Source organism: Notolepis coatsorum (assembly GCF_963971535.1).
Source record: "Notolepis coatsorum genome assembly, chromosome: 2".
NCBI classification, from domain to species: domain Eukaryota; kingdom Metazoa; phylum Chordata; class Actinopteri; order Aulopiformes; family Paralepididae; genus Notolepis; species Notolepis coatsorum.
In genome coordinates, this window is record NC_140166.1 from 36460797 (window position 1) to 36488776 (window position 27980).

The 27980-nt window shown below is 43.3% G+C and overlaps 1 protein-coding gene across 2 annotated transcripts in view; it reads right to left on the reverse strand.

Annotated features, from left to right (window-relative positions):
• The window catches only part of LOC311248984 (thrombospondin-3b-like), a 179724-nt gene that overhangs the window by 33967 nt on the left and 117777 nt on the right, over positions 1-27980 (reverse strand). For both annotated transcript variants that reach the window (XM_084338228.1, XM_084338227.1), the window contains 3 exons: positions 27679-27831; positions 25186-25296; positions 21492-21599 (listed from right to left, as the gene is read on the reverse strand). In XM_084338228.1, coding sequence (XP_084194354.1) covers positions 21492-21599; positions 25186-25296; positions 27679-27831 — 372 coding nt within the window. The remainder of the gene's footprint in view (positions 1-21491; positions 21600-25185; positions 25297-27678; positions 27832-27980) is intronic.

Genomic DNA, 27980 nt, shown 5'->3' on the forward strand with positions numbered 1-27980 from the left:
GTATTATAGTGTTGTGTTGGGTTGCTGTGTGTTTTTGGTGTGTATAGGGTTAAGTGGGAGTGTTTTGTTTGTTTGGCAGTCGCATCGGCCAGGCTGGTTTGCTGGCTGACGTCAGACGCCAGTATGGAGTTTGCCAAAATGAGCAGGAAGCATGGTGTAAAGATTAATGCTTCTAATGTGTCCGTAGAGGATTGCGGCTTGGCAATAGGTAAAGTCGTTGGACATAAAAGTGTGAAATCAGCCGCGAGGATGAACGGTGGAGTTGTTATTTTCCTAGACTGTCTTGAGAAGGTGCACTCGGTTGTTGAATCAGGAATAAATATCGAGGATGTATTTATTAAAGTGGAGCCTCTCTCCACACCAGGCAGAAGGATTAATATAAATAACATCCCGCCGTTCATAAGTGACGAAGTACTGATAAATCAACTTGCAAGATATGGAGGATAATTTCCCCGATAAGAAAACTGTCATCTGGATGCAAATCTCCGTTGTTAAAACATGTTGTGTCAAGGGGAGCTCCAGTAGCTCACCGCATATCTCAGCGCTATTTCTGCGTCGGGGAAAACCGTGCTGCGTCACGGATCTGGTGGACTCCGAGTTCGATTCCCGGACCCGTCGTCATTTGCCAGAATGTCTTCCCCTGATCTATATCCCGTTTCACCCTGTATCTGTCGGTCATACTTGACCAGAAAAGCGATAAACGCTAAAAAAAAAAAAAAAAAAAACATGTTGTGTCACATAGACGCCAAGTTTTAATGATTCTCGAGAACAACAGAGAAGAGATTGATTTGGTTTTAAAATTAAGAGTTGATGATTTTGATTACGTCGTTTTTGTGAACTCTGGAAACTCAAAATGTTTCAAATGCGGGGAAGAGGGACATTTAATCCGAGACTGTGTGAGGGAAGAGGGGAGAGGCGCACAATCTCAGCCTGCGCGCAGTGCAGCAGGGACAGTGATCCCAGTCGAAGCTGCGCGTAGTGCAGGTGTAGAGAAGGGAGAACTCGGAGTGTGGCAGTGCAGAGCTGAGAGCAGTGACAACAACAGTGTCCCGCTGCAGACCGTCAGCACTGTCGGTAGTGATCCTTTGCGGGCTGTCGGCAGTGTAGACGGTGTCCCGCTGCAGACCGTCAGCAATGTAAACAGTGGCCCTTTGCAGACCGTCAGTAGCGCAGCAGATAGTATCCAGATGCAGGGCCACAGAACCGGTGTAGCAGGTACGGAGCAGAGCCTTGGTACAGAGGAGGGAGGAGTGAGGGAAGCTGCCCCCCCCTCGACTAGTGGCGACTGTGGGGTAACAGGGGGTGGTGCGGGTGGTGCAGGTACAGAGGAGGGAGGGGTGGGAGACGCTGTTCCCCCCTCAACCAGTGGTTGTGTAGGTAAGGAGGTGGGAATCAGAGATGCTGCCCCCCCTTCAACAAGTGGCGAGGTAAAAGGGGAGAGCAGAGTTTTTTTTGTCCCCCCAAGCCCAACACCGCGTCAGGGTAAAAAAAGGAATAAAAGAAATATGACAAGTGAAGTAATAGGGGAAAATTTGAATGTGGTGGACAATGTACACAGTCAGACAGTGGATGGCGTGGTGGGAAGTGATGGAGGGGTGGGCTCTCAGGATAAGGAAGGAGTGACAAGTTTGGTCAAAGAGAGTCAGGAGGGTGTAGCGGCACGGTGGTGTAGTGGTTAACACTGTCGCCTCACAGCAAGAAGGTCCAGGGTTCGAATCCCGCTTGGGGACCAGGTTTCCATGATGCCAGTTACCCAGGTGGGGTATCTCCCAGGCCTTTCTGTGTGGAGTTTGCATGTTCTCCCCGTGCTCGCAAGGGTTTCCCCCCCCGATAAGATAAACCCAATGGAAAAACATGCACAACAACAAGATCGCTAACGCTGTGGCGTCCTTGACGAAGACGGACAGGAGCACTTGGATTGGTCCCCTGGCGCGGCTCACGTGGCGCCTGTCTGCTCCCGGCTGCCCTTGGGGGGGAAGGACGACGGGATGGGTTAATCGCAGATACGCATTGTATGCATGGTTCGCATGTGTGCCAAATGATGCCCTCGGAGCAGGTCCTAAATTATTATTATAGAAGACACAGGTTCCTCTCAGTCCAGCATGGACGAGGATGAGGTTGAAAAGCAATGGGGTGAGATTGAAAAACAATGGGGGATGACATCTCAAGTGTTGAGGAAGATGAGTTCCCAAATGCTTCTCAAGTGTCTGATTCACAACGGAAAAAATGTTATGCAGTCAGGCAGATACAGAAGTTCCTGCACACAACAAAAATTTTGAGAAGTGTCAAAGTGGAAGATTTTTTTGAAGATTTAGAGATGTTTATTTTTTCAGCAAGGACTCAAATGAGGTTGAAGAACAATGGGGGGTACACTTCCCAGGAAGTTTTTAGACTGAGAAAAATTGTGCAGAAGCTCAGAAAACTGGATAATATAATGTTACCATGATAATGGAGCTTCTGATGTGTGGAGCCCGGCTGGACATTCGGGAAGGGAGTAGATCTGGGCTTGGACAGTGTCTGCAAGCAGTTGGGACAATGACACTGAAAGATGTTGTGAATGTAGCCGGGTCAGAGGAAGTGGCTTCTTTATTGGGGCTGAGGACGGCCTGTCACAACAGGGTCTGTCTGGACGATTGGACTGAAGCGCAGAGCGTCGGGGAACAATACCTGTTGCAGGATTATTTCGGTGGAACGAAAGGTCCTGATGAAGGGGATCTTTTTTTTCATGAGCTGGATAAGAAAAGACACAAATGGACTGACTGGACCCTTTTGGGTTGCTCATATGTTGTTCTTGATGACATATTATGTGTTGAATGGAAGTATGGATACTTGTTTTGTTTGGGTGGAGCTTCAATGTTTTTTTGTTGTGTTGCAGAAGGACAGGTGTATTTTAGCATTTTTTTTATTGTGAGATCTCATGTGGTTTTAAGTGTGATGGGGACACATGTTGCCCGATATAATGTGTAGTTAGTTGTTTAATTGTATTGACATACACATTGTAATGAGAATTATGTAAATAAATGTTTTTCCAAAATCTCTCTCTCTCTCTCTCTCTCTCTCTCTCTCTCTCTCTCTCTCTCTCTCTCTCTCTCTCTCTCTCTCTCTCTCTCTCTCTCTCTCTCTCTCTCTCTCTCTCTCTCTCTCTCTCTCTCTCTCTCTCTCTCTCTCTCTCTCTCTCTCTCTCTCTCTCTCTCTCTCTCTCTCTCTCTCTCTCTCTCTGAAATATAGCCCCAGTCAGGCCAATTTTTAAGCGGGGGTCTGGGGATTTTTTTTGTTACAAAGACTTAATTTCCTGCATTCTTACCCTGCAATTTTACCATTTAAATGCCAGTGTTTGTGATGGGCATCACAAATGATTATTAACACTATGATCGCCGCAGAGTTTTCACGTCATTCCTAGTAGTGGTCTGCAAGGGCCTTGAAATAAAGCCCGAGCCCTGCCCGAGCCCTTGAACTTCAGGCCCTGCCCGAAAATAAGCCCGACTGTAAATAATATTTTAAGCCCTAGCCCGCATGAAAACCCGAAAAAAATTATTATTATTATTAAAATATAATTTTTTTTGTATTTGTTTTAAATATTCGAAACACGGTTTTATATGAACGTAATAAATAAACAAAACGAAGAAGCATTTCGCAATGCCGTCTCTCCCAGTGCTCGCTTATATAGACTGACTCACACATCAGCCTCAAAACGTATTGAAGGCTATAGAATCTTCTTTGACACACACACACACACACGACACACAATAGCCTACTCAGTCAAACAAACAAACAGAAAACAGAAATCAGATTTCGAGCAGAGCAACAAAACAGGTAGCGAGTCGCGACCCAGCAAATAATAAACATATCACTCACCACGACGTCAGCAACGCGTTGAACACCGTTAACAAAACCGGCTACATACATCCCAAGAACAAATTAAAACGTTCGCCAACTGGCTATATTCCAACACAACCAATCGAGTTGAACTTGTCCCCTGAGTTCTTCTCCCTGCGCGCTGCAGTAATTACATCCAAATGTTTCTCTGGCGCAAAAGAGAAAGCGAATCTTAAAACGAAGGTTATCATATAACCCTAGTTATATGAGAATTTTTTTTTTAATAAAAACGCAATAAAAAAAATAAAAAAAATAATAAAAAAACTGAGGTGCCCGGGCCCAACCGAGCCCGAATTATTTATTAAAAAAAAAGCCCTACCCAGCCCGAACCCGTCGGGCCTGGGCAAGGTTGCAGTGCACTAATTCCTAGCCATGCTCATTCTGCCGAAGACGCCGTAACTCGTCTTTGATGTCAATATTTCAAAAATCTGTCATCGAAATCATATTTCCTTTCCGGAGCCCTGAGACACACTGCTGATCTCCTCTCAACTCTCTAGCGGTTCAATAGCGCCATCTGGTGGCCGATCGGCAGATCGCCAGCCGGAAATTAACCTTTGAACCGGTAGTGCTCATCCATATGTGGTCCGGCCACTCGCTATCGTTAGAGAGACTCCGTATTGACACAGTGAACATCGATCGGTGCAAATAACTCGAATAAACAACATGATTTGGACGTATATACTATTATACAACCTGGAAATGGATCGGGCATTTCTCCATCCCATAATAGAAAAAATTCTGTTCCATGCTCATCTGCCAGCGGCGCGCGAGGAAGCCACGGTAAGATTCAGCGTTATTTTCTAACGTCTTCTATACTAACTGATCTGATGAACATATGACCCACTCTGGATGAATCATCTAACGCTGCCCACGGAATTATAAACGATCCCCCGCCCATCCGGTCATCATCAGATGATGCGTAGAAACTTCTAGAAGTACGTCCAGTTGACATTTTTTTTCTCGCACAGATTCCTACCAAACTGTATTTGATCATCAACATAATGCATTTAGGGCTATAAATCACGTTCTGAAGAAAGCTGCAGAAAACGATAAAAACATACTTATACTTTAGACCATATTTTAGTATGAATATGTGAATGAAAAAGTTTAACGTTGCTACACCCTGAACAATACATATAGGACATTGAATGGGCCATAATAATGGCAATTTAGCAATAGAATTTAAAAAGTTATAGCCCTGCAAAGAAGGAGAACTTCTCCATAGACAAATAGAGCTGGCGAGGGATGGTAAATTATGAATTTAACCCATGGCGATTAAAGTGTTAAAGTGAAATATTTTCAATATATCAAATGCAAAGTCGATTTTTCTGGGGGGAATTATTACAGGCTAGCATGTGTCAATGATTAGCAACAACACTGATTTTGAAAATTCCGGGGTGTGAGAGTTCCGGGGCGTGAGATGGGATAGTCGTGTTTGAGTGAGGCGGCTCCACTAACTCCTACAAAAGTGTACAATTTAAGAAGGCAATTCACTGGTAGAAGTAAAAAGAAACTTGACAATATAAGTCGTAGATGCGCAACTGAGATATGCCGAAACCGAGGAAAGCCAGAAATGCAAAAAAGAAAAACCTACAACAGAGGACGATAGCAGAGAGGCTAACGATAGCAGCAACCTGTCGGATTCGGATGGCGACCAAGCTGAAGCTACAGCGCCGAACGAAACACCACCGCCGACCACGACGGACATCGTGGCCGAAAATGTCGACTCAAGGTTTGAAAAGTTGAAAAGTTGGTTTCACTTGCTGGTTTGAAACAGACATTGGATAATATTGAGGAAAGGGTAGCCTCAAACGAGAATGGCCTGAATGAACATGAAAGCCGAATCAAGATTCTGGAAGACCCTGTGCCGTGTGGGGGGAGGAGGCCAGGGCGCTCGGTGAGCGAGTCGGCGACCTCGTCTCGCGCTACAGACAACAAAACATTCAGATCATAGGTGTAGAGGGCACGGAAAAGGGCAACCCTACAGACTTTATTGCAAAACTTATAACAACATTGCTGGGAGATGAAAACTTCAACAACAAGCCTGTTAAAATCGACCGAGCATATCGGGTCAATGCGAAGAAAGCAACAGATGGCACTCCACGCCAAATTATAGCACGGATCCACCAGGCACGTTGGAACTTTAAATCGGCAGGGGGTGCAGCCTTTCTGAGATCTTTTTTTTTCAGAACGCCGTGAGAGGAACGTTCGTTGTTTAGAATGGCTTTGAAATAAGTTATTTCTAATGACCCTTTAACTGAAAATGACGTGAGACGTGAGGTAAACGAGAAGAACATAATAATTGTTTTATTTTGACTTTTCAAGCCTGAAGAAATAAAAACAAACAAACCTCACTTGAACTTCTGAATACCTCACTTGGCTCCATCTCCAAGTCTGTATGACAAATTTCTATATATGGGTTAGCTTCAATGTTAGATTGAATGCATCTCCTACAACGACTCTGTCGCGCCAAAATTAAGACATTACACAGCTGATACCAATTGTATCATCAATGCACGGCTAATTAAGTGTTTTATATTACATCGGTCCGCGACCCGATGGTTGGGTCGCGGACCGTCGTTAATTGTGTGTATTGAGCCATACTGTATTGTACCCATTCTGCAATCTGTTAAATAAAGTTTTCATTCATTCATTCTCATCTCCTCTCTCATCTGTGCGTCTCCTCTCCGACACCCCGAGACAGGGAGCACTGTCAGCCAGTGGCCACTCCCCTCAGACGCAACTGTAGTATTTCACACAGCTAGGAAAATAATACAGTCGGGCAATCTAACAAGAATGAACGTATTTATGAAGTATGTATGAAGTGCTTTGAGAAGCTAGTAAAGGGCTACATCTGCTCCTCCCTCCCCATCAACATGGACCCCCTGCAATTTGCATACCGCCCCAACAGGTCCACGGAGGACGCCATAGCCCATGTGCTGCACACAGCAGCATCACACCTGGACAAGAGGCAGGGGAACTATGTGAGAATGCTATTCATCGACTACAGCTCGGCATTCAATACCATAGTCCCCTCCATACTCATAGCCAAGCTCAGGGACCTGGGCTTGGGCTATGACCTCTGCCAGTGGGTCTTGGACTTCCTGACTGGCAGACCCCAGGTGGTGAGAGCAGGCAACTGCACCTCCTCATCCATCACCCTCAACATAGGGGCCCCCCAGGGCTGTGTTCTGAGTCCCCTCCTCTACTCCCTGTACACACACGACTGTGTGGCTCAGCGGAGTAGCAATACAATCATCAAATTTGCTGACGACACAGTGGTGGTGGGCCTGATCTCTGCCAACGACGAGAGGGCCTACCTGGAAGAGGTCAAGGTCCTGGCGGGATGGTGCCAGGAAAACAGCCTCTCCCTGAACGTCAGCAAAACAAAGGAGATGATTGTGGACTTCAGGAGGTCGGGGGTCAAGGACTACAGCCCCCTCAGCATCGACGGGGCACCGGTTGAGAGAGTCAACAGCTTTAAGTACCTCGGAGCCTACATATCCGAGGACTTGACATGGACCACACACATTGACAGTGTTGTGAAGAAGGCACGACAACGCCTCTACTTCCTCAGGCGCCTAAGGAAGTTCCAAGTCAGTCAGAAGATCCTTAAGAACTTCTACTCATGTACAATAGAGAGCATCTTGACCGGCAACATCACCTCCTGGTTTGGGAATAGCACTGCACAAGACCGAAGCAGACTACAAAGAGTGACACGTTCAGCCGAACGCACAATTGGAGGGGGGCTCCCCACCCTCCAGAACATTTACAACAAGCGTTGCAAGGGCAAGGCTAAGAGAATCATTAAAGACTCCAGTCACCCGAACAACTGCCTCTTTGAACTGCTGCGGTCAGGCAAGCGATACCGGAGTCTCAAGGCGAGCACAGAAAGACTCAGAAGAAGCTTCTATCCCCAGGCCATCAGGCTGCTAAACGAACAATGAATGAACACTACACAACAACAACCACCAAACGCACATAGCACACACATCCACACGCACACACTCACTTTAAACAAACACACTGTAGCACCCACTCCACACACTTTATAGCACACACCCACTTTAAACAAACACACTGTAGCACCCACTCCCCACACTTTATATTTATTGATGAAGGATTGCACTACAACTCGTACACCTTACTGTAAATTGTACCTAAAATTGTACCTCATCCCATTTCTGCTTTGCACTAGATAGTACTGTACATTAGTACACTGCATAGTATTGTATATTATATGGTAACTCAGAACATTGTACATATGTCTATACCGAACACTGTGACCTCATTTTTCTTCTTCTAAATTACATGCTATATTATGTTATTTGATACTATCTTGTCTAGCACAGTCTCTGGAGCGTAACAGTAAGAAGCATTTTGTATGAACGTATTCTGTACTTCTGTATGACAACTATTAAAGAACTTGAACTATAAGTGTGTCAGTGTAATGGTGAAGTCAAATGCTTTGAGAAGGATGAACTTATAACTTATATTATATATATATTACAGTATATAAAAATACCGTCTTTACTTTTGTGCAGTAACTGAAGCTGCCACTAGAGGGGGTGCTGCCGCTCCCCCCGCACCCCCTGTTCCAACGTGCCTGGGATCCACCATGATTCAGTGAAGGAGCGCATTCTGAGGCTTGCAACACAAAGGTTCCCCTTACAACATGAGGGAACGCGTCTCTACATTTTCCCGGACCTGGGACCGGTAGTGTTGAAACTACGGAAGCGATTAGACAATATCAGGACCAGATGCAAGACTGCGAAGGTGAGATGCGGATTCCGACACCCAGCGACGTTTGTGGTATCGGTTGGCACAGACAAGTGCACGTTCAACAACCCGAAGGACGCGGAGAAGTTCCTAGATGACAGCAAAGTGGCGCGTTAATCCAACCGACGGTACAGACGACAGCTTCAATATGTGATCACTCACAACAAGTTACAGTGGCTTACTGCGCCCATCCTACCTACTTCTCATTTGTTTTTGTTGGACAGGTGGAGACGATTGCATACACATACTATCATGGTATGTTTACTAGCTCTTAAAGGCCAACCTTCACGTTGTATTTTTGTTCAATAAACAATGTGGACTAGGCCAACGGTGACTTTCATGAAGAAGGGAAAAAAAAGTATTGAAATTGACCCAGTTTTAGCGTTTTTATCAAACATTTTGTCTGCCCAACACAATCACCACGCACGTGGATATTTTAATCAATGGTTCATAACGTGCGTGTGTAATCGAAATAATCTCGTCACAACAGGTGCAGGGCACCAGGGGGCTCACCAGGGGGCGCTGAGAGTCACACACAGCTAGTGGCAGGCACTGCAGGCAGAGAGCCTTGCTACCATAGATATATGCTTGCTACTACTAGCCGAATGAAAATGTATCTGTTTCACCTAACACTATTGCTCCGTGATTATAGCCATCAATCTCTAAAGCTAATCACTATTTGTAAAAGCCACAACCACGTTACCATATTTGTAATAATGTAAATCATTGTGTCGTTGTACACATATTGTGTTTATAACGTTAGTAGCTAACATAGCTTAGCTTGGTAGCTATTGTGCTAACAACATATCCCGACATCCGGCTCGCTGGCCGGCATGAACGGCCGACCCAAAATGGTTCTCTCCTCTCTGTACACCCCGTCCCCACGGGTGCCCTGCCGGGGGGCCCATAGACGCGACGGCGGCGGCAGCCGTAGGGTGCTCGAGCCCGTAAAGGCTAGTGGTACACGATAGCTATGAGCTAACTAGCGCTGCGGGCTCGGGCGCCCTGCGGCCGCTGCTGTTGTCGCGTCCACAAGCTCCTCCGCGGGACACCCGCGGGGACGGGGGCACACAAAGAGGAGAGAACCACCCGCAGGGACGGCGGGCTATAGGCTAACGTCAGTGTAGTGGTCCCGACTGTAGCAGGGACGGCGGAGCTATAGGCTAACTGTGATGCACCGAGTGGGCCACCATTGATCTAGTACTATGACCCGGACGGACATAAGGCATACGTTTCCTGAAGTGACGTCACGGCCGTGCTAGCGTCTGATAAGCTTTTAGATTCGGCTCATTAATATGCACCTGTTGTGACGTCGGCGTTTGATAAGCTTTTTTGATTATTCGATTCGATTATTTGATTATATGTTATTCGTGCGTGGACCTTTTTAACTCTTTCAGAGTGGCATTTCCGGTGTCAAATGGAAAAAAATAAATAATGAAATTATATACCAATGATGTAAACTACCCATAATTGATCAGTAGGGTTTAACCTGGAGGTTGGGCTTTAAGGTATTTTGACTTAGAGGTGTTTGTTCGCAGAGGGGACTGGAGGGAGGTAGAGGGGGCCCCGGAGGACAGCGCAGTGTGTTTTTCATGTTAGTTTGCGGCAGTGCATATTATTATTTTTTTTTTTCTAACAGCGGAATGTATACAACACTTTGGGCGATTTTTGTTTTGTTACATGATCATGGATAATATGTCATGTCAGTAAATAACAATGGGGATAGTACAAGGATTGTAAGCTGGAATGTAAGGGGTCTAAACCACCCGGTTAAAAGAGGTAAGGTAATGGCTAATTTAAAAAGCCTGAAAGCTGATGTTATTATCTTCAAGAGACCCATATTAAGAATATAGCCAGGAACAAGTTACGCACGGGATGGGGATCACAAATATTTCAATCAAACTTCGGTGCCAGGGCCAGAGGGGTCGCTATTATTATCAAGAGGGGTGTGTCATTTGATCATGTGTGCACAGTCGCGGATCCGAATGGTAGATTTGTAATTGTATCAGGGACACTTAATTGTGTTCCTGTAACATTGATTAACACTTTGCCCGCCGGGCAGTTTGCCCATCTCATGCCCCTCTTTGCCAGCACTATAACCCTATGGAGTGGCTCACCTTCTTTGCAGGGCTATAACATTTTAAATTGTATTGCTATATTGACATTACTATGGCCCATTCAACATCGATTATCTATCATTCAGGATGTGGGAACGTTATATTTTTTCATTCATACATTCATACAAAAATACCTTCTAATATAAGTATGTTTTTAACGTTTTCTGCAGTAATTCCTAGAACGTGATTTATAGGCCTAAAACGCATATATAGATATATCGATTGGAGTGTCTTCCCTAGACACGCTATATTAAAAAATTCAAATGTACATGATCGGTATAGTTATGCTTCATCATGCGTGAAGGAAAGGGGGGGGGTTGTTTATAATTCATTGATCGTCACTAACTGCTTTATGTAGTATGGGTTGATTTATTGATCAGATGGTTTGTAAATAAAGAAATGGACAATCGGGCTGAAAATAACGTTAGTTGACTCTTACTGTTCGCCGACGAGACTGGAGGAAAAATATCCCACTTATTTGACGTGGAACTCCTAGATCCATTTCCGGTTTGTATGGCGCAATAAACGCCCAAATCATATAGATTATTGAGTTATGGCAGCGATCCATATGCACGGCAGTGTATGTCTGGAGTGCCGCAACGATATGTGACTGCCGGACGGATTTCCCAGATGCACCGATTGCCACTTCCGGTTTGACTTGAATGTAACTCGCCCGATCATCCACCAGGCGGCGGTATTGAGGCGTTGCAATATTGTGCAGGGTCCCACTGGATCATCAGAGGCTGGGTGGCTGAATAAAAAAATTAAATATGATCTCAATAACGCTGTACAGCGAGGTCTGGCGGTCAACGCATGGCAGGCAATAAAGCTGAACAGCGTTTCCGGCGGTGGATGTGTTAACGTGTATGGTCCAAACGTGCATGAAGAAACACGACCAGAGCGCGCGATACGCGCATGGACAAGATGACGGCCATGGACGAGATGGCGGCCACGGAAAAAATGGCGGCTACGGACAAGATGGCGGCAGCGGACACGACGGCAGCAACGGTCGACGTGAGATGGATCGAGACGACACCCGGAGAATAACGGGACAGTGCATCGCCGGGCCGGGGGCTGATCGTGGACACAGGTGCGTCGTCCCATGTCATCAATGACAGGAGTCGGTTCAAGAACTTTGACGACACTTTCCACCGGGAGAGGCGCAGCATGGAGCTGGCGGACGGGAGGCGCACCTACGGGTTGGCGCAGGGGAGAGGAGACGCACAGGTATGCCTCACGGACAGTAGGGGGTGCCGGCATACGGTGACGTTAAAGAACGCTCTCTACGTACCATCGTTCCCACAAGGACTATTCTCTGTAATAGCTGCTACTGCAAGCGGTGCCAAGGTATTCTTCGATAAAGGTAAAAATGTTCTTGTAGAACCTGACGGTACACGGTTTGACATAGAGATGTACCAGAGAATATATTATCTGCAAACGGAGTGTAATGACAACGACAAGTGTAATGATAATAATGATATGTGTAGCGTGACGGCCAGTCACGATATTCAGACATGGCACGAGATTATGGGTCATTGTAATTATGAGGATTTACTGAAACTGCAAGCAGTGACAGAAGGCATGCACATTGAAGGTGAAAAGCGTAGACCTGACAAAAATTGTGCAGTGTGCAAAACGGGGAAGTTTACCCAACCGAGAAACTGAAATCCCACAGAAAAAGTAAGGGTACCACTTGCATTAGTTGACACATTAGAGTCCATAGGAGGTTTTAGATATGTACAGTCTTTTACAGATGTGTGCACAGGGGCAGTGTTTGTTTACTTTCTCAAAGCAAAGAGTGACACACTCCAGGCCACGGAGAAATTCCTGGCAGACGTAGCCCCTTATGTTAACGTAGGATGCTTGAGGTCCGACAACGAAACCGAGTTCACAAACAGAGAGTTCCAATCACTGTTGAGAAGGTACAAGATAAGACACGAGACGTCACGTCCATATCCCCCACACCAGAATGAAGTGGCAGAGAGGGAATGGCGCACCCTTTTCGAAATGGCTAGGTGTAAGCTAGCAGATAGTAAATTACCAAAGAGCCTATGGCATTATGCGGTGCAAGAAGCCGCTTACACCAGAAACAGGTGCTTTAATAAGCACTCGGGCACCACCCCGTATACAGCGCTGACAGGAAAGAAGTGTAATCTAGCCAGAATGCACCGATTTGGATCAGTGTGTTATACGTACCTGCAGGACAGGGGAAAACCCAAGTCCAAGGATGTAAAACGATTTTTCGTAGGACACGACAGAGGAAGCCCCGCTTTCCTAGTTTATCACCCCGGTAACGGGAGAGTGCAGAAACACATGCTAGTCAAGTTTGTCACGAAGACAACCTGTGAGAGCGAGACGCAGACAGAGGAGCCAGAGCTGGACTCCAGAGCAAGGTGTGTAGAAACAGTACTACTACAGGGTAGTCAGTGGGGTAAACCCGACCTTTAAGGAGGCCACATTGTCCCCCGAAGAGGGCAGACATACAGTGGGAGGAAAATGGGTGTATTCAACCAAGTTACCAGAGGGCAGACAGACAGTGGGAGGGAAATGGTTGTATTCAATCCAGGAGGGTATTGAAGACCACAGTAAATACAAAGTATGGTTCATAGAAAATTGATGAACCCTTTATTCACCATGCGTAATCTGCCAATGATGCCGTAAGGCGTCTTTGAGATCAATATTTCAAAAATCTGTGATGGCAATCATATTTTACCCACGGAGTCTTGAGATCCCCTGTTGATCTCCTCTCAACTCTCCAACGGTTCAAGAGCGCCATCTGGTGGCCGATCGGCGGATCGCCCAAACAGGAAGTGACTCGCCGGAAGTGGTGCTCGCCCATATTTCATCCGGGCACTCGCTATCGTTAGCGGGACTCCATCTTGATACACTGGACATCGATCGGTTGCAAATAACTCGATAAACAACATGATTTGGACGTATATATTATTATACAACCTGGAAATGGATTGCATATATCAACATCCCATAATAGAGAACTTTCTGCTCGACGCTGATCGCCCAACGCTACGAGGAAGCTGAGGTGAGTTTCAGCGTGTTTGATTATATTTAAACATATAATCTGCTCTGATATATATATCGCCCATACTACATAAATTATTTAACGTCGGCCACAGACTTATAAACCCCCCCCCACCCCCCTCCGGTCACCAGCAGATGATGAGGCATGACGCTTAGGACCTTGCACAATTGAAAGTTTTAATATGACGTCAATCGGTATCAAACTACATTTGATGATGTAATATATGTATTTAGGGCTATAAATCACGTTCTGCAGAATGCTGCAGAAAACGATAAAAACATATTTATACTTTAGACCGTATTTTAGTATGAATATGTGAATGAAAAAGTAGAACGTTGCTACATCCTAAACGATAGATACTTGACGTTGAATGGGCCATAGTAATGTCAATTTAGCAATACAATTTAAAAAGTTATAGCCCTGCAAAGAAGGGGAACATCCCCATAGACTTACAGCGCTGGCAGATAGGGGATTAAGATCAGAATAATCCCTGGCAGATAAAGGGTTAAATGCTGAAGAAATTAGCCATATGTTTGGTCCCATGTTTAAGTACAGAGGTGGATGAGTTACTAGGTTTAAAATACTGAAATGGATCTTATGTTTAACCCCATGTTTAAGTACAGAGGTGGGTGGTTTACAATGTTAAAGTACAGAGGTGATTCAATGTTTAAATACAAAAGAGGATCCATGTTTAAAATACAGAAGTGGAGGATTTGATCATCGCTCCAGACCTAGGCAGGTTAAACCATTTTATAGGTATGGACTTCGAACAGTCTGCCAACTGTGTAAAAATATCCCAGATGAGATATGTGGGAAAAGGTCCTGAGATGTTTTTGACTGAAGTAAGAAATGTACAGATAAACTGTGGGTAGCTTCATTCTGTTGGACAACCTGTACTCGCCCTGACCTATGTTCTGTAGTGAGTAAGAGTGTCATAGTATTTTTGTTGACCCCACAGAGAATCATTGAACTACGTCAAAAATATGTTTTTCGTTATCCCAGAGGTGCTGCAGACGGACAGCGGTGTTTCAGAAAAGACAACAAAGGTTTAAGGGCTTAGAGCCTACAGTGATACTATCAGCCTGTGGAGCTGAGTATATGTTTCTAGCTATGACAATGCAAAATGTGTTTATCTAGAGCAACTGCTCGAAGTGATGAAGATAAGGTTATGAATGTATTGCTTAAAATGCAGTAGGTAATTGAAATGTATCCTATACCGAATATGGTGTTTTTGAAGAATGGGCGTTCTGTCAAAACCATTTAAAATGATGAACATTGTGTCTATATGGAGACTGTTGTTTATGAGGACAACCAGGGGACCATTGTTATTACTATGAACCCAATATGTCAATATAGATGTAAACATGTCATTATAAATAATATCATCTCATCAGGTATGTCATCAGATAAGAAAGAATGACACCGGTTTACTGTCCAATGGACGACAGAGTAATAGATACTATGAGAGACTTGACTTAAACCCTTTTGCTCTTTGGGGAGCATAGGTCATTCATGAAATATCTCCAGCTGGTTCGGTGTTGGGCAATTTTCTCTGCTTCCTTCCATGATGTTATTTTTTCCTTGAGATACGCCTCGACAGACCTTCTCCAGCTGTTTCTGGGTCTTCCTGGCTTTCTCTTCCCCTGTGGGTTCCAGGTTAAGGCCTGCCTGGTTGTGTTGGAGGATGGTTTTCTCAGGGTGTGTCCAATCCAGCTCCATTTCCTGCGTTTGATTAGGGTTTCAAGTGGTTCTTGTTGAGTGGTTTGCCAGAGCTGTTCGTTTGTGATGGTGTTTGGCCAGTAGATTCCCAGGATGTGTCGTAAACATCTGTTTATGAGAGAGCCTGTTTCAAATTAAAATTGAAGGGATTTGCAAAGGTCATGTTTAATGTGAAGATATTGACTGTCATACCCTATGGATGTTTTTGGGATTATATTATTTCCTTTGTTAAATGTTTTTCCCAGAAGTCAGCCAGTATGCTAATGCAAACCTAAGTGGGAGTGTTGAGATCAGAGGCTCTGTGTAGGATTGTTAGTAACTGTCTAACTGTACATATGGCTGTTTACACTAGTAACTGTTTACCTGCATATATAATTGTCTCCACCAGTGACTGTCTAGTTGCATATATATCTGCTCCCACTAGAGGGCGCTCTAGGCGGAGCCACCCAGGTACTCCACCTTGTGACGAGTATAAAAGCAAAGGTATACTCCCATTTCGTTCTCTCCCCCAATGTCTCTCAGTGAAAGAAGAACGTGTATGTTACTGCTGCTCTTTCCATGTGAATAAAAAGAAACCACGCCAGTTCAGGCTCAAGATAGAAACCATGCCTCTTGACCACATTATTGTCGCCCTATAGCCGAATTCTGTTAACAATAGATTTGTGCGAACTGGAAAAATCATTTAGGAGCAGTGTGCGAGTAATAGTCTTGCGTAGTGGGCGTGTCAACTGCGCAATTGTCATTTCATAATAGACACGGAGCAGCGTGGACCAGCTCTGTAACAACTCATCTCGAGTCACGCTGCTTCTATGTGCAACGAAAACTCTGCGAGCAGCAGTTCCAATTGTCTAACATGCTTTGCATCCTCGCCAGTTATACCCACTAACTAAAAAAAAACAATAACTACTGTAATGTTATCTGCTAACTGAGTACTCCAACTAAGCTAACCTGCTAACGCTAACTACTGCTAACGCTAATCACTGGGGACGCTCAGAGGCATAGTGAGGGAAGGGAGGGCTGAGAATCTGTCTCTCTCCGTCTATCTCTCTCTGTGTGTGTGTGTGTGTGTGTGTGTATGTGTATGTGTATGTGTATGTGTATGTGTATGTGTATGTGTGTGTGTGTGTGTGTGTGTGTGTGTGTGTGTGTGTATATATAGTAATAATAATAATAACACATGGCGATATACTAAAAAGCTATTTCAAATTTTTGGCTGGTAAAAAATCTGCCTGGCTGGTAGTTCTTTTAATCTACCAGCCACCTTGGCTGGTAAGCCAAAAAGTTTATTTTGTTCCCTGTCCAATTATGTATAGACACTCCAATCGGTAATAACCATGCCTTTAAGCCATCCACTATGGATCAAGGGTTTGCACAGTGGAAGGTGAAAGGTATAGGGTGCTTGAAGGACTTGTACCAAGGGGGCCAGTTTTTATCATTCGAACAAATGAGGGTCAAATATGATTTACCGTCGACACATTTTTTCCGCTATCTACAGATACGGAACTTCGTAAGGACTCATGTAGATACATGGTCAGACATTCCTCAGCATCAAGCACTGGAAACTATAATTAATGTTAGACCAGGTAGTAAAGGGGCGGTGTCAAAAATATACCAGACACTTTTCAATCAGATAATAATTAACACAGAAAGATATAGGACTGAGTGGGAGTCAGAACTGGGGATACCCCTCAATGAGGAATATTGGGAAACGTGTCTTACAAATATTCACCGGTGCTCTGTAAATGTTAGAATTAACTTGATTCAATTTAAAGTGATACACAGGTTGCACTACTCAAAGGTGAAAGTGAATAAGATGTATCCTAGCGTATCAGCATTGTGTAACAAATGTAAAAATCAAGATGGTACCCTTACACATCAACTCTGGTCTTGTCCCAACTTACACACATTCTGGTCTGATATATTTGACTTTTATTCAAAAGCTTTTAATAAACAGTGGGAACCCTGCCCCTTAGTGGCCATTTTGGGCTCTAGCGACGATGCTACTCTGTACTCTGGCAATGAAAAATGGCCGATATATCTAGGTGCTGTGTTGGCTAAAAAGCTCATCTTGAGACTCTGGAAGTCTGATGCAGCACCCAATTTGAAATGTGGATGAGAGAGCTGGGTGAGACCCTCTACTTAGAGAGGCTTAGATTTAAAAATACAGGACGGAGAAAGGTGTTTGATAAGACATGGGGACCGGTGTTGGATTACTTAAAGGGTCAGAGGGAGGATGAAGATGATATAATATATATAAGTTCACAGTGTTACTCTTACTATATTAATGTCTGAAGGTATATTCTCTGTTTTGTCTTGGCTTTTTGCCTTTTTCTAATGCTTTGGTCTTTTGGTCTCTTTCCTATTTTCCAAGAAGAATCTAGCTTATTTAACTATCCTGTTTATTTGTATGTATAAATCCGCAAAAAAAATATTTATTTTTGTTATATGCCGCTGTAAAATAGTTTTTGAACAAGAAGACAAATAAGATTGCTTGTGTGCATCATTATGGAATGTAACTAAAGTAATGTGCAATAAAAATACTTAAAAAAAATATATAAAAAAATGATTTTGATGGATTTTGAATTTTTTGTAATGTCAGATTTAACAACAACTCTTTTCAGAAAAGTGGGAGTATTTAATTTTTTATCTGACATTACAAAAGAAATTGAAATCTGGGGCTGAAGTTGAATAAAATATTTATGACTGTTTAGACTGCATTACTCTCTGTCACAGTGATCTCCTGGTTGTTCCCCACTTAGGTTATCTAACTATCGCGCTGCCGCAACTAGAAACACTGTTCTTTTCAAGTACCACCAGCAGGGGGCCCAAGTACTGTAGCGAATTCAGGGGGCAGCCAGGAATCGAACCCGGGTCACCCAGACCACAGGCCGACAACGCTAACCAGCCAACTAAAGGGTCCGACCAGTTAGCCAAGGGCTAGCGAGTCTAGGCATCCACGGTCGTTACACTACCCCCCTCCCTCGGGGCGAGTGTTTCCGCACTTCAGCCCATCAGATCCCTCATGCCTCTGGGCGCATGCGCTTCCAATGGCCTCACGGTCCGCCGTCCCACTGCAGACACCAAACGGTGTGCATACGAGCAGTGTAAAGAGATAGAGATAACGAGCAGGGGAAGGTGACAAGTATAACCATTCATGTATTCAATTACTTTTGCCACTGGCCTTGGCTACATTAAGAACTTTGTATATAATATATAATAATAATAATATTAATATCTGTTCTGGTCGAGGAATGACCTGTTCAGACACGATCATGTCCATCCCAATAGAATGGGGGTGAAGCATCGTTAGCTCCATGAAATACTTGGCATCTTTGGCCTGGCAATTCCATTTCCACTCTTGATTCTCTACCTGCTGCCTCGCTGAGTTCCAAATCACCCGTTTCTCCCTGTAATCTCGTTCCTCTTCAGACTAAATGTCTTCCTCACTCTACTCCAATCTGTCTGAATAACACAATTATATTCAGAGCTATAGAAAGGGTTTAGGGCTGATTTATTTAAATATCAGAAGTCTTCTCCAACATCGGAAACTTGACCACCTGAATATTTTAGTTTCTCAAGCTTAGTTTCTTTCTGAAACATGGCTTAAGAGTAGTGTTTGCTATTCGGAGGTGGCCATAACTGGTTATAACCTCTTCAGAATCGACAGAATTAGTAGAGGTGGTGTGGTGGCCATTTATGTGAGGTCATGTTTTTCTGTTTCTGTTCTATATTCTGTTACCCAAGTGTTTAGAATGTATTGCTAGTGGGCGGCTGATTGGCGCAGTGGGCAAGACGCTCGCCACTAACGCAGGAGATGCTGGGTTCGAGCCCAGCTCTCGCCGTTGCTACCGGCTGGCCGGTCATTCATACTAACACAATTGGTAAGTGTTAGAGGGTGGGAAAGCCGGTGGGTGGGGATTGGACGTTGTGGACAGCGACTCCTACAGGTCGGTTGTGTGACGCCCGTGCGGCGGAAGCAGGAAGTAGCGGGGGCAGCGTGAGCCTCCCACGCGTTACTCCTCGCCACAGAGTTCGAGCTGCTGCGGTGAAAAGATGCGACAGGCTGCCTCCTCGTGTACCGGAGGGGACATGTGATGCAAGGCGTCTGTCCTCACTACAGCCGACCAGTGGGAGGCATATTCTAGCAACGTTCAAGACAGGGGAGGGAAGAATTGGATAATACGAAATTGGGATGGGAGAAAAATAGAAAAATGAGGGAGAGAAAAAGTGGATAAAAAAAAATAGACCTCCACCAGCTGATTTCTTTTGACAAATGTCTCTGGTTATTTAAAGTTTGTTTCCTCCAACCTTAATTTATTGCAGCTGATCACCGATCCTACCAGGCCTAAAGAATCCCTTAAGGTCAACCTTAACACTTTCTCTGCCAAGGACGCCTAAACTCGTCATTCCCCGCCATGCTAATTCTGCCAATGACGCCGTAACACGTCATTGAGATCAATATTTCAAAAATCTGTGATCGCAATCATATTTCTCCCCCGGAGACTTGAGATCTACTGTTGATCCCCTCTCAACTCTCCAACGGTTCAAGAGCGCCATTTGGTGGCCGATCGGCGCATCGCCCAAACCGGAAACCGGAAACGGAAGCTGGTGCTCGTTCCAATTCGGTCCGATCACTCGCTAATAGTCCCGGGACTCGAGCTAGACACAATGGATAGCAATCCGTTACCAATAACTCGATAAACAACATGATTTGGACGTATATACTATTATACAACCTGGAGATGGATCGCATATTTCAACATCCCATAATAGGAATATTTTTGCTCCATGCTCATCGGCCAACGCTACGAGGAAGCTACGGTGAGTTTCAGCGTTTTTTTTTAACGTGTTCGATACAAACTGCTCTAATGATCATATCACCCACACTAGATGAATCATCTAACGTTGGCCACGGAATTATAAACGACCCCCCCCCCCATCCGGTCAACATCAGATGATAAGTAGTAACTTCTAGAAGCACGTCCATTTGAATTTTTTTATCTCGCGCCAATCGATATCAAACTGTATACAATCATCAATATAATGCATTTAGGGCTATAAATCACGTTCTGCAGAAAGCTGCAGAAAACGATAAAAACATACTTATACTTTAGACCGTATTTTAGTATGAATATGTGAATGAAAAAGTATAACGTTGCTACACCCTGAACAATAGTACTTGGCTTGAATACTTGATGTTGAATGGGCCATAGTAATGTCAATTTAGCAATACAATTTAAAAAGTTATAGCCCTGCAAAGAAGGGGAACTTCTCCATAGACAAATAGAGCTGGCAGAGGATGGTATAATGATGTACATAAGCCTGGCGAAGAAAGTGTTAATTGATTTAATATTTTCTAATAAGAGTAATAAAATTACAGCATGTGGTGCATCTAAAACCTTAGTTAGTAGAAATGTAAGTCATTTTAATGAGCAAGCTTTCCTTTTACCTTTTATTGCTTTAGTAATTCTAAAGTAATTATATTTATGTTTGGGCTTTCTGTATTTTTCAGCCATCACAATTTAGTCGTAATGCCAATTCCCTTCCTGGTCGTTGCGCGCATTGCCCCACTGTCGGCCTGGGGAGGGTGTAGAACTACACATGCCTCCACCGATACATGTGGAGTCGCCAGCCGCTTCTTTTCACCTGACAGCGAGGAGTTTCACTGGGGGAACGTAACGTGTGCGGAGGGTCATGCTATTTCGCCCAGATGTAGAAACCTTCCACCATAATATTTGAAGTGTCTGGTGATGATCAATATTATGCCTTTAACCTTTTAACAATAAATCATGATCCCGAATTTCCTCAAGGGGATCAATAAAGGAATATCACATCTTGTCTTACTATAGAGAGAATCTTGTGCCTTTCTTCCTTAATGAACAAGATAATGATTTCTAATGACTTGATCACCTGGAGAAAAGTAAAACTAAAGAGAATAGAGTGCATGTTAATGAACTCACCTCCACGTTCCTGATTCCGTCTCCATCTGCATCTTCATCACACTGGTCGCCAATCCCATCGCCATCCGCATCCTCTTGGCCCGAGTTAGGCGTCTTAACACAGTTGTCCTGCCAGAGAAAATGCTTTTTGTTAGCCTGGCCCTGACCCTTCCTGTCTTCTAGTTACCCTCCTGTTTTCTAGCTGTTACCCCCTGTCTTCTAGCTGTTACCTTCCTGTCTTCTAGCTGTTACCTTCCTGTCTTCTAGCTGTTACCTTCCTATCTTCTAGTTACCCTCATGTCTTCTAGTGCTATCCTCCTGTCTTCTAGCTGTTACCCTACTGTCTTATAGCTGTTATCTTCCTATCTTCTAGTTACCCTCATGTCTTCTGGTGCTATCCTCCTGTCTTCTAGCTGTTACCCTACTGTCTTATAGCTGTTACCTTCCTATCTTCTAGTTACCCTCATGTCTTCTAGTGCTATCCTCCTGTCTTCTAGCTGTTACCCTCCTGTCTTCTAGTGTTACAGCCTCTTTGCCGCTGCTCTCACGTTTTGCTAACAGTGTTAAGGTCCAACTAACTAATATTAGCTAGCTAGCTAGCTAGCTAGCAACACCCCCGGGGATGTGGGAAAATAGGCTTACCGTAGTTACAAACAGTACTTATTACTAGTGCTGTCAATAGATAATAAAAGATTATCTAATTAATCTCAGTTTTCTGTAATTAATCTAGATTAAAAATAGCATTTTTCTACTTAAGACCGAAGCTTGTAACAGATATTTACTTGAGTAAAATCATGGAATTAATGTAAAATCAACACAAAGAAAGTATATTTAGATTCAAAGACTATTTTAATAGCTTTCTTTGAATACAGTTTCTCTCCTGTGAAATACAAATGTTCAACAAAACCATCAACATTGACTCAGCTAGACCTCTTTCTTATATCCACGGCGCTAACAGATTTTTTTTTAACCCAGGCCTATGTTAAAGTGCAGATTGGCTTAGAGCAGTGAGTGTATCTCAACTGGTGGGTCGCGACCCAAAAGTGGGTCACAGGGCCATTTTGAGTGGGTCGCGGATGTGTGTGTAATTTATTTTTATAATAAAAAAATAAAAAATGCAATTTTTTGCACTACCTATCTTTGTGAAAGTGGCTTCTCAGCTCTGGTCCAGCTGAAGACAAAGCTTGGACTTTGAGCACAACCTCAGAGTTGCTTTGTCTGCCATCACCCCAGACTTTGAGACTCTTTTCAGGAGCAAACAACATCCCCAGTTATCCCATTAGTTTGTATGCCAGTGGTGATGTTCCAAACAAAATTTCGTTGTACCAACAATGACAATAAAGATTCTATTCTATTCTTCCCTGGGATGTTAAGCTAAGAAGTCTGCTAAGAAGCATAATATTACTTATTATTATTAGAATTTTATTTCATTGGGTTTTTAGTAGTTATGCTCGATATTGGCTTTTTTACCGATACCGATATACCGATATTGTCCAACTCTTAATTTCCGATACCGATATCAACCGATACCGATATATGCAGGGTTATGTTAAGCTAAGAAGTCTGCTAAGAGAAGCAGCATATATTATTTCTTATTATTTTATTTCATTGGGTTTTTAGCCCTAGTTGCACTTTTGTTGCACTTTGTGTTTATTTCATGTTTTTAACAGTGCATGAAAGATTGTGTATTACTGCAAAAAATATATATAATAAATCAGAGTGGTTAAAAAAAATTGGGTCGTGACTTAATGACTAATGAAAATGTTGGGTCCCGAGGCTAGACCAGTTGAGAACCACTGGTTTAGAGGACGGTAATGTCTTGTACAGTATGAACTACCAGTAATATAAATCATATTAACAACAAAAATGTGTTCCATCTTCATGTCAGATGATTTTCAAAAAGGTGCATGAGTCGATGCAAAAAAAGAACAAGCACATATACTGCTGAAAGTTCAGAACATTGAAGATTTTTCACTCCATAGATTAATCTGGATTAATTTATTTTAATGCTTTAAACAATTTTAATTAATCTCAAATTAAAGCATTAACTTTGACACCCCTACTTATTACATAAGCATTTTCTTTAGGGCAGTGGTATGTTGTTGCCAAAGACTTAGAATAACACTTATTATTCTAGATCAAAGACAGGACAGTACTGGCTAAAAGGCATCTGCATTATATCAGGTGACCTGTGACAACAGAAGAAGAAGGCTTTGTGCAGCATTGCCTTGTGGACTCCTGGAGAAACCTGAACCATGTTTCAGCAGCTTGATGCATGTCCACTGTTCCAACTCTGTGCGTTTGGTTGTGTATGGTGTTGCGTTTGGTTATATATTGTGTTTGGTTGTGTATGGTGTTGTATTTGGTTATGTATGGTGTTGTGCTTGGTTATGTATGGTGTTGTGCTTGGTTATATTGTGTTTGGTTGTGTATGGTGGTGTTGTATTTGGTTGTGTATGGTGGTGTTGTATTTGGTTGTGTATGGTGTTGTATTTGGTTGTGTATGGTGTTGTGTTTGGTTATATTGTGTTTGGTTGTGTATGGTGTTGTATTTGGTTGTGTATGGTGTTGTGTTTGGTTATATTGTGTTTGGTTGTGTATGGTGTTGTATTTGGTTGTGTATGGTGTTGTGTTTCGTTTGGTTATATATTGTGTTTGGTTGTATATGGTGTTGTGTTTGGTTATATAATGTGTTTGGTTGTGTATGGTGTTGTGTTTGGTTACATATTGTTTGTCATCGACTACTGCAATGCACTGCTAGCTGGTTTACTGGCTACCAAGCCACTTCAACTCATTCAGAATGCAACAGCCGGCCTGATGTCCAACCTATCAGCCCGTGTTACCCCACTTCTTAGAGAGCTGCACTGGCTTCCCATTGCCGCACAAATCCGCTTCAAGGTCCTTAACCTGACATACCGTGCAGCGAAGGGAACGGCTCCATCCTACCTCCATCTCTAAGTACACACCCTTAAGACCCCTACGCTCTACATCTTCTCGCTGCCTCAGACCCACTCCTATCCAAGCTCCGGGGGAGGTCATCAAAGAGAAGCCGGCTATTCTCGGTCCCCGCTCCACAATGGTGGAATGAACTTCCCACCATAGTCAGGACAGCCGAAACCCGCCCAAAACTAAAAAGACAATTCTTCAATCATTATCTGCAATAAAAAATTTAATAACTGTTGTTTACTATTATGCACTTTGCTACTAAGGAATCTACCTTGCCTATATTACTACCTACTATGCTAATATGTCTATACTACTATGCACTCAAGACTGAAGCACTCAAGTTCAACACTGTTTGATGAACAATATTACTTATCCTTGGCTGCCAGAGTTGGACCCTTCCTGTTGACCTGTTGTACAGAACTTGTAAGTCGCTTTGGATAAAAGCGTCAGCTAAATGACTAAATGTAAATGTTTGGTTGTGTATGGTGTTGTGTTTGGTTATATGTTGTGTTTGGTTATACAGTATGTTGTGTTTGGTTGTGTATGATGTTGTGTTTGGTTATATAATGTGTTTGGTTGTGTATGGTGTTGTTTGGTTATATATTGTGTTGTGTTTGGTTATATATTGTGTTTGGTTGTGAATGGTGTTGTGATTGGTTATATATTGTGCTTGACTATACTTGACTATACTGTATGTTGTGTTTGGTTGTGTATGTTGTTGTGTTTGGTTATATATTGTGTTTGGTTATTGGGTAACCGGGTTGCTTACAGCGCGGCAGTGGAAGTCGTTGTCGATGCAGGGCAGAGCGGCATCTGGGTAGCCGTCGATGTCCGAGTCCTGTCCGCAGGTGTGCCCGTTACCTGCCCAGCCCACGTTACACTGTCACCAGAGAGAGAAAGCCTTGTGAGTGTATAGACGGGTTTCATGTTTTTTGTTTATAAACATAGTGTTTCAGCTGAATCATGTGACTTAGACGCCTACCTACGTGAGATATTGCGCTAAAAAAGTACAACAGGGCTCTATGGAGAAACCATGGCACTCCCCTGACTAAAAGTTGTTTCAAACAAAAACCGCTGGATGTAATTTAGACAAATCAGCATGGCTGTGAGTGTGAGTCTTTCACCTTTTACATGTCTAGCTTTGGCATGGATTGATTGTTTAAATCGCTAGCATGGCTAACAAATGCAAAGATATTGTAGTCTGCCCCGTTGTTCTGACCAGGATTATGTTCCTTTTTGATGCGCATGCACACAGAGTCTAACATGGATGATAAACCCATATATTAGTACAGACAGATTGTTTCACATCACCCAAGTCAAAATTATTTTATATTTTTCTATATTAAAAATATATTTTTATGCACCAACAAAGGATTATCTTTGATACTGGATTCAATTGTGGTTCATCATTTAATTATGTTGCACCACATTTTAAGTTAGTTTAAAACTAAACAGTATTCAATTTAAACCGCTCTTTATATCTTTTTCGTTTTTATTCTAAACCTAGATTCATCTCGTTAATTCTGTTGATCCAGAACCTTAATCTCAAATTTAAACTTTGATCAGGGATTAACTTTAAAGTTTAAACCAACAATTGAAGTGGCATTTCTTTTAGGTAGATGGAGCAAAATTAGAGTTCCTCTGAGAAAGATGAAGATGTTGATAAGAACTTGAGCTTCTCTGCCAAGCCATGAGTAGACAGAAAGTAACATTAGCTAGCTAGGGAGCAGAGCAATGTTACAGTGTAGCTGTTGGCTAGTTAGCTAGGTCATATAGGGTATCAACCAACTTCATCACTACCAAATAAGGGACAAAAGACATTTACTTTTACAAAATCTTAATCTCCCAGTCAGACATGAACTAACACTAATTCAAGAACTGTTCTTTGATAGGGAGGGGGGTTATAATCTGAGGGGAGAACTCAATTTAAAAGTTCTAAATGTACGCACTACCATGAGAAGACACTGCATCTCAATATGTGGAGTGAAACTGTGGAACAGTTAAAGGCCCCGTTTAGACGGAAACGCTAGCAGGTGAATCCGGATGTGCCTTTCGTTTATACGGAAACGGCGTTTTTACGGGGTGAAACCGCAAAAAGGTGAGACTACCTTCCAGGGTGGAATTCCTAGAAACGCAAAAGCTTTGCGATCTCGTCTAAACTATCAAAACGTATAAATCTGATAAAACGATGACGAAAGGTTTGTCACGGCTCTGGTCGCGCGTACTGCTTACGTCACAGGTAGCAGGTATGCGCCAGTAGCCGAGACGTAAACAAAGCAAGTATGTCTGACTTATATCAACGGAGATCACCTGAAGGCTACATTGGCAGTACTTTTAACCCTTTCACTGCCACACGACAGAAGGTTACCCCTTTACTATCACACAACCGGCTGTCGTGTGGCAGTGAAAGGGTTAAATAATACACAAGCGTGAGTGGACCCACTGTCTGTGAGTGACTCTGCTTTGGTGCAATCACATTCCCCATCCACAGTCTGCGAATCAGAGGCAGAGTAGGGCGGGTCTTCACAGCACGTCATGTGACATATGCACCAATCGTGTGACAGCGGGTCTCCGTCGTTACAGCGTCGTCTGCACGGAGAATTCCACTCCAAAACGCTCGTCTAAACGTAAAATTAAAAGTGAAACCGCAAGATGACTTTTGCGGTTTCTGTTCACAAAACGCTCGTCTAAACGGGGCCTATGTGGTGCTAAAGCAATGTCCAAACATGAGACAATTCAAACTGATGTATAAGGAAATTATGTTCACAACGAGGTACAGGGATGAGGAAGGGACTTGATATTCACGGGTGTTTACATTTTTATTTTATTACATTTTTATTTTATTTCTTTCATGTTTTACATATATAGTTTTTTTGTTTTTGTTTTGCATATATATATATATATTTTATTTTTTATGTTTTAAAATAGTACACTCATTTGAGTAGTGGAAAAGGGGTAGGATTAAATAAGTGTATACTTCTTCCTACTCCTTTTCGAACATGTAGATTGAGTTGTGTTTTGCTTTTGTTTAGTTATTTGTTTGTTTGTATTCATTTGCATGTTCGAAATAAAGATTTCAAATCAAATCAAACACCAAAAACCCTATTTTGTTTCTTATATATCGAGTTAAAAACAATCATTAATGAAAGATGTGGTTTTATTCTAGAGTAGGTCATATAGACACAGATCTAGGAGGACGTCATGGTTTCAAATCCCTGTCATTATCTAGATGAGGTGTTTGGGTCCAGTGTGTTCCACTGACCTCACAGAGGACCTCCCCGTTGCGCTCCATGACACAGTGGGCGTTGACGTCACAGGGGTTGAAGCCCAGCGTGGCACAGGAGCGGCGGAGGAAGCAGCCCACTGTCTGGTTACCCACGAAGCCCTCCTTACATTCATTACAGCTGTACCAACCCTGAGGAGACGACATGTTACATTCTGTACCAACCCTGAGGAGACAACATGTTACATTCTGTACCAACCCTGAGGAGACGACATGTTACATTCTGTACCAACCCTGAGGAGACGACATGTTACATTCTGTACCAACCCTGAGGAGACGAC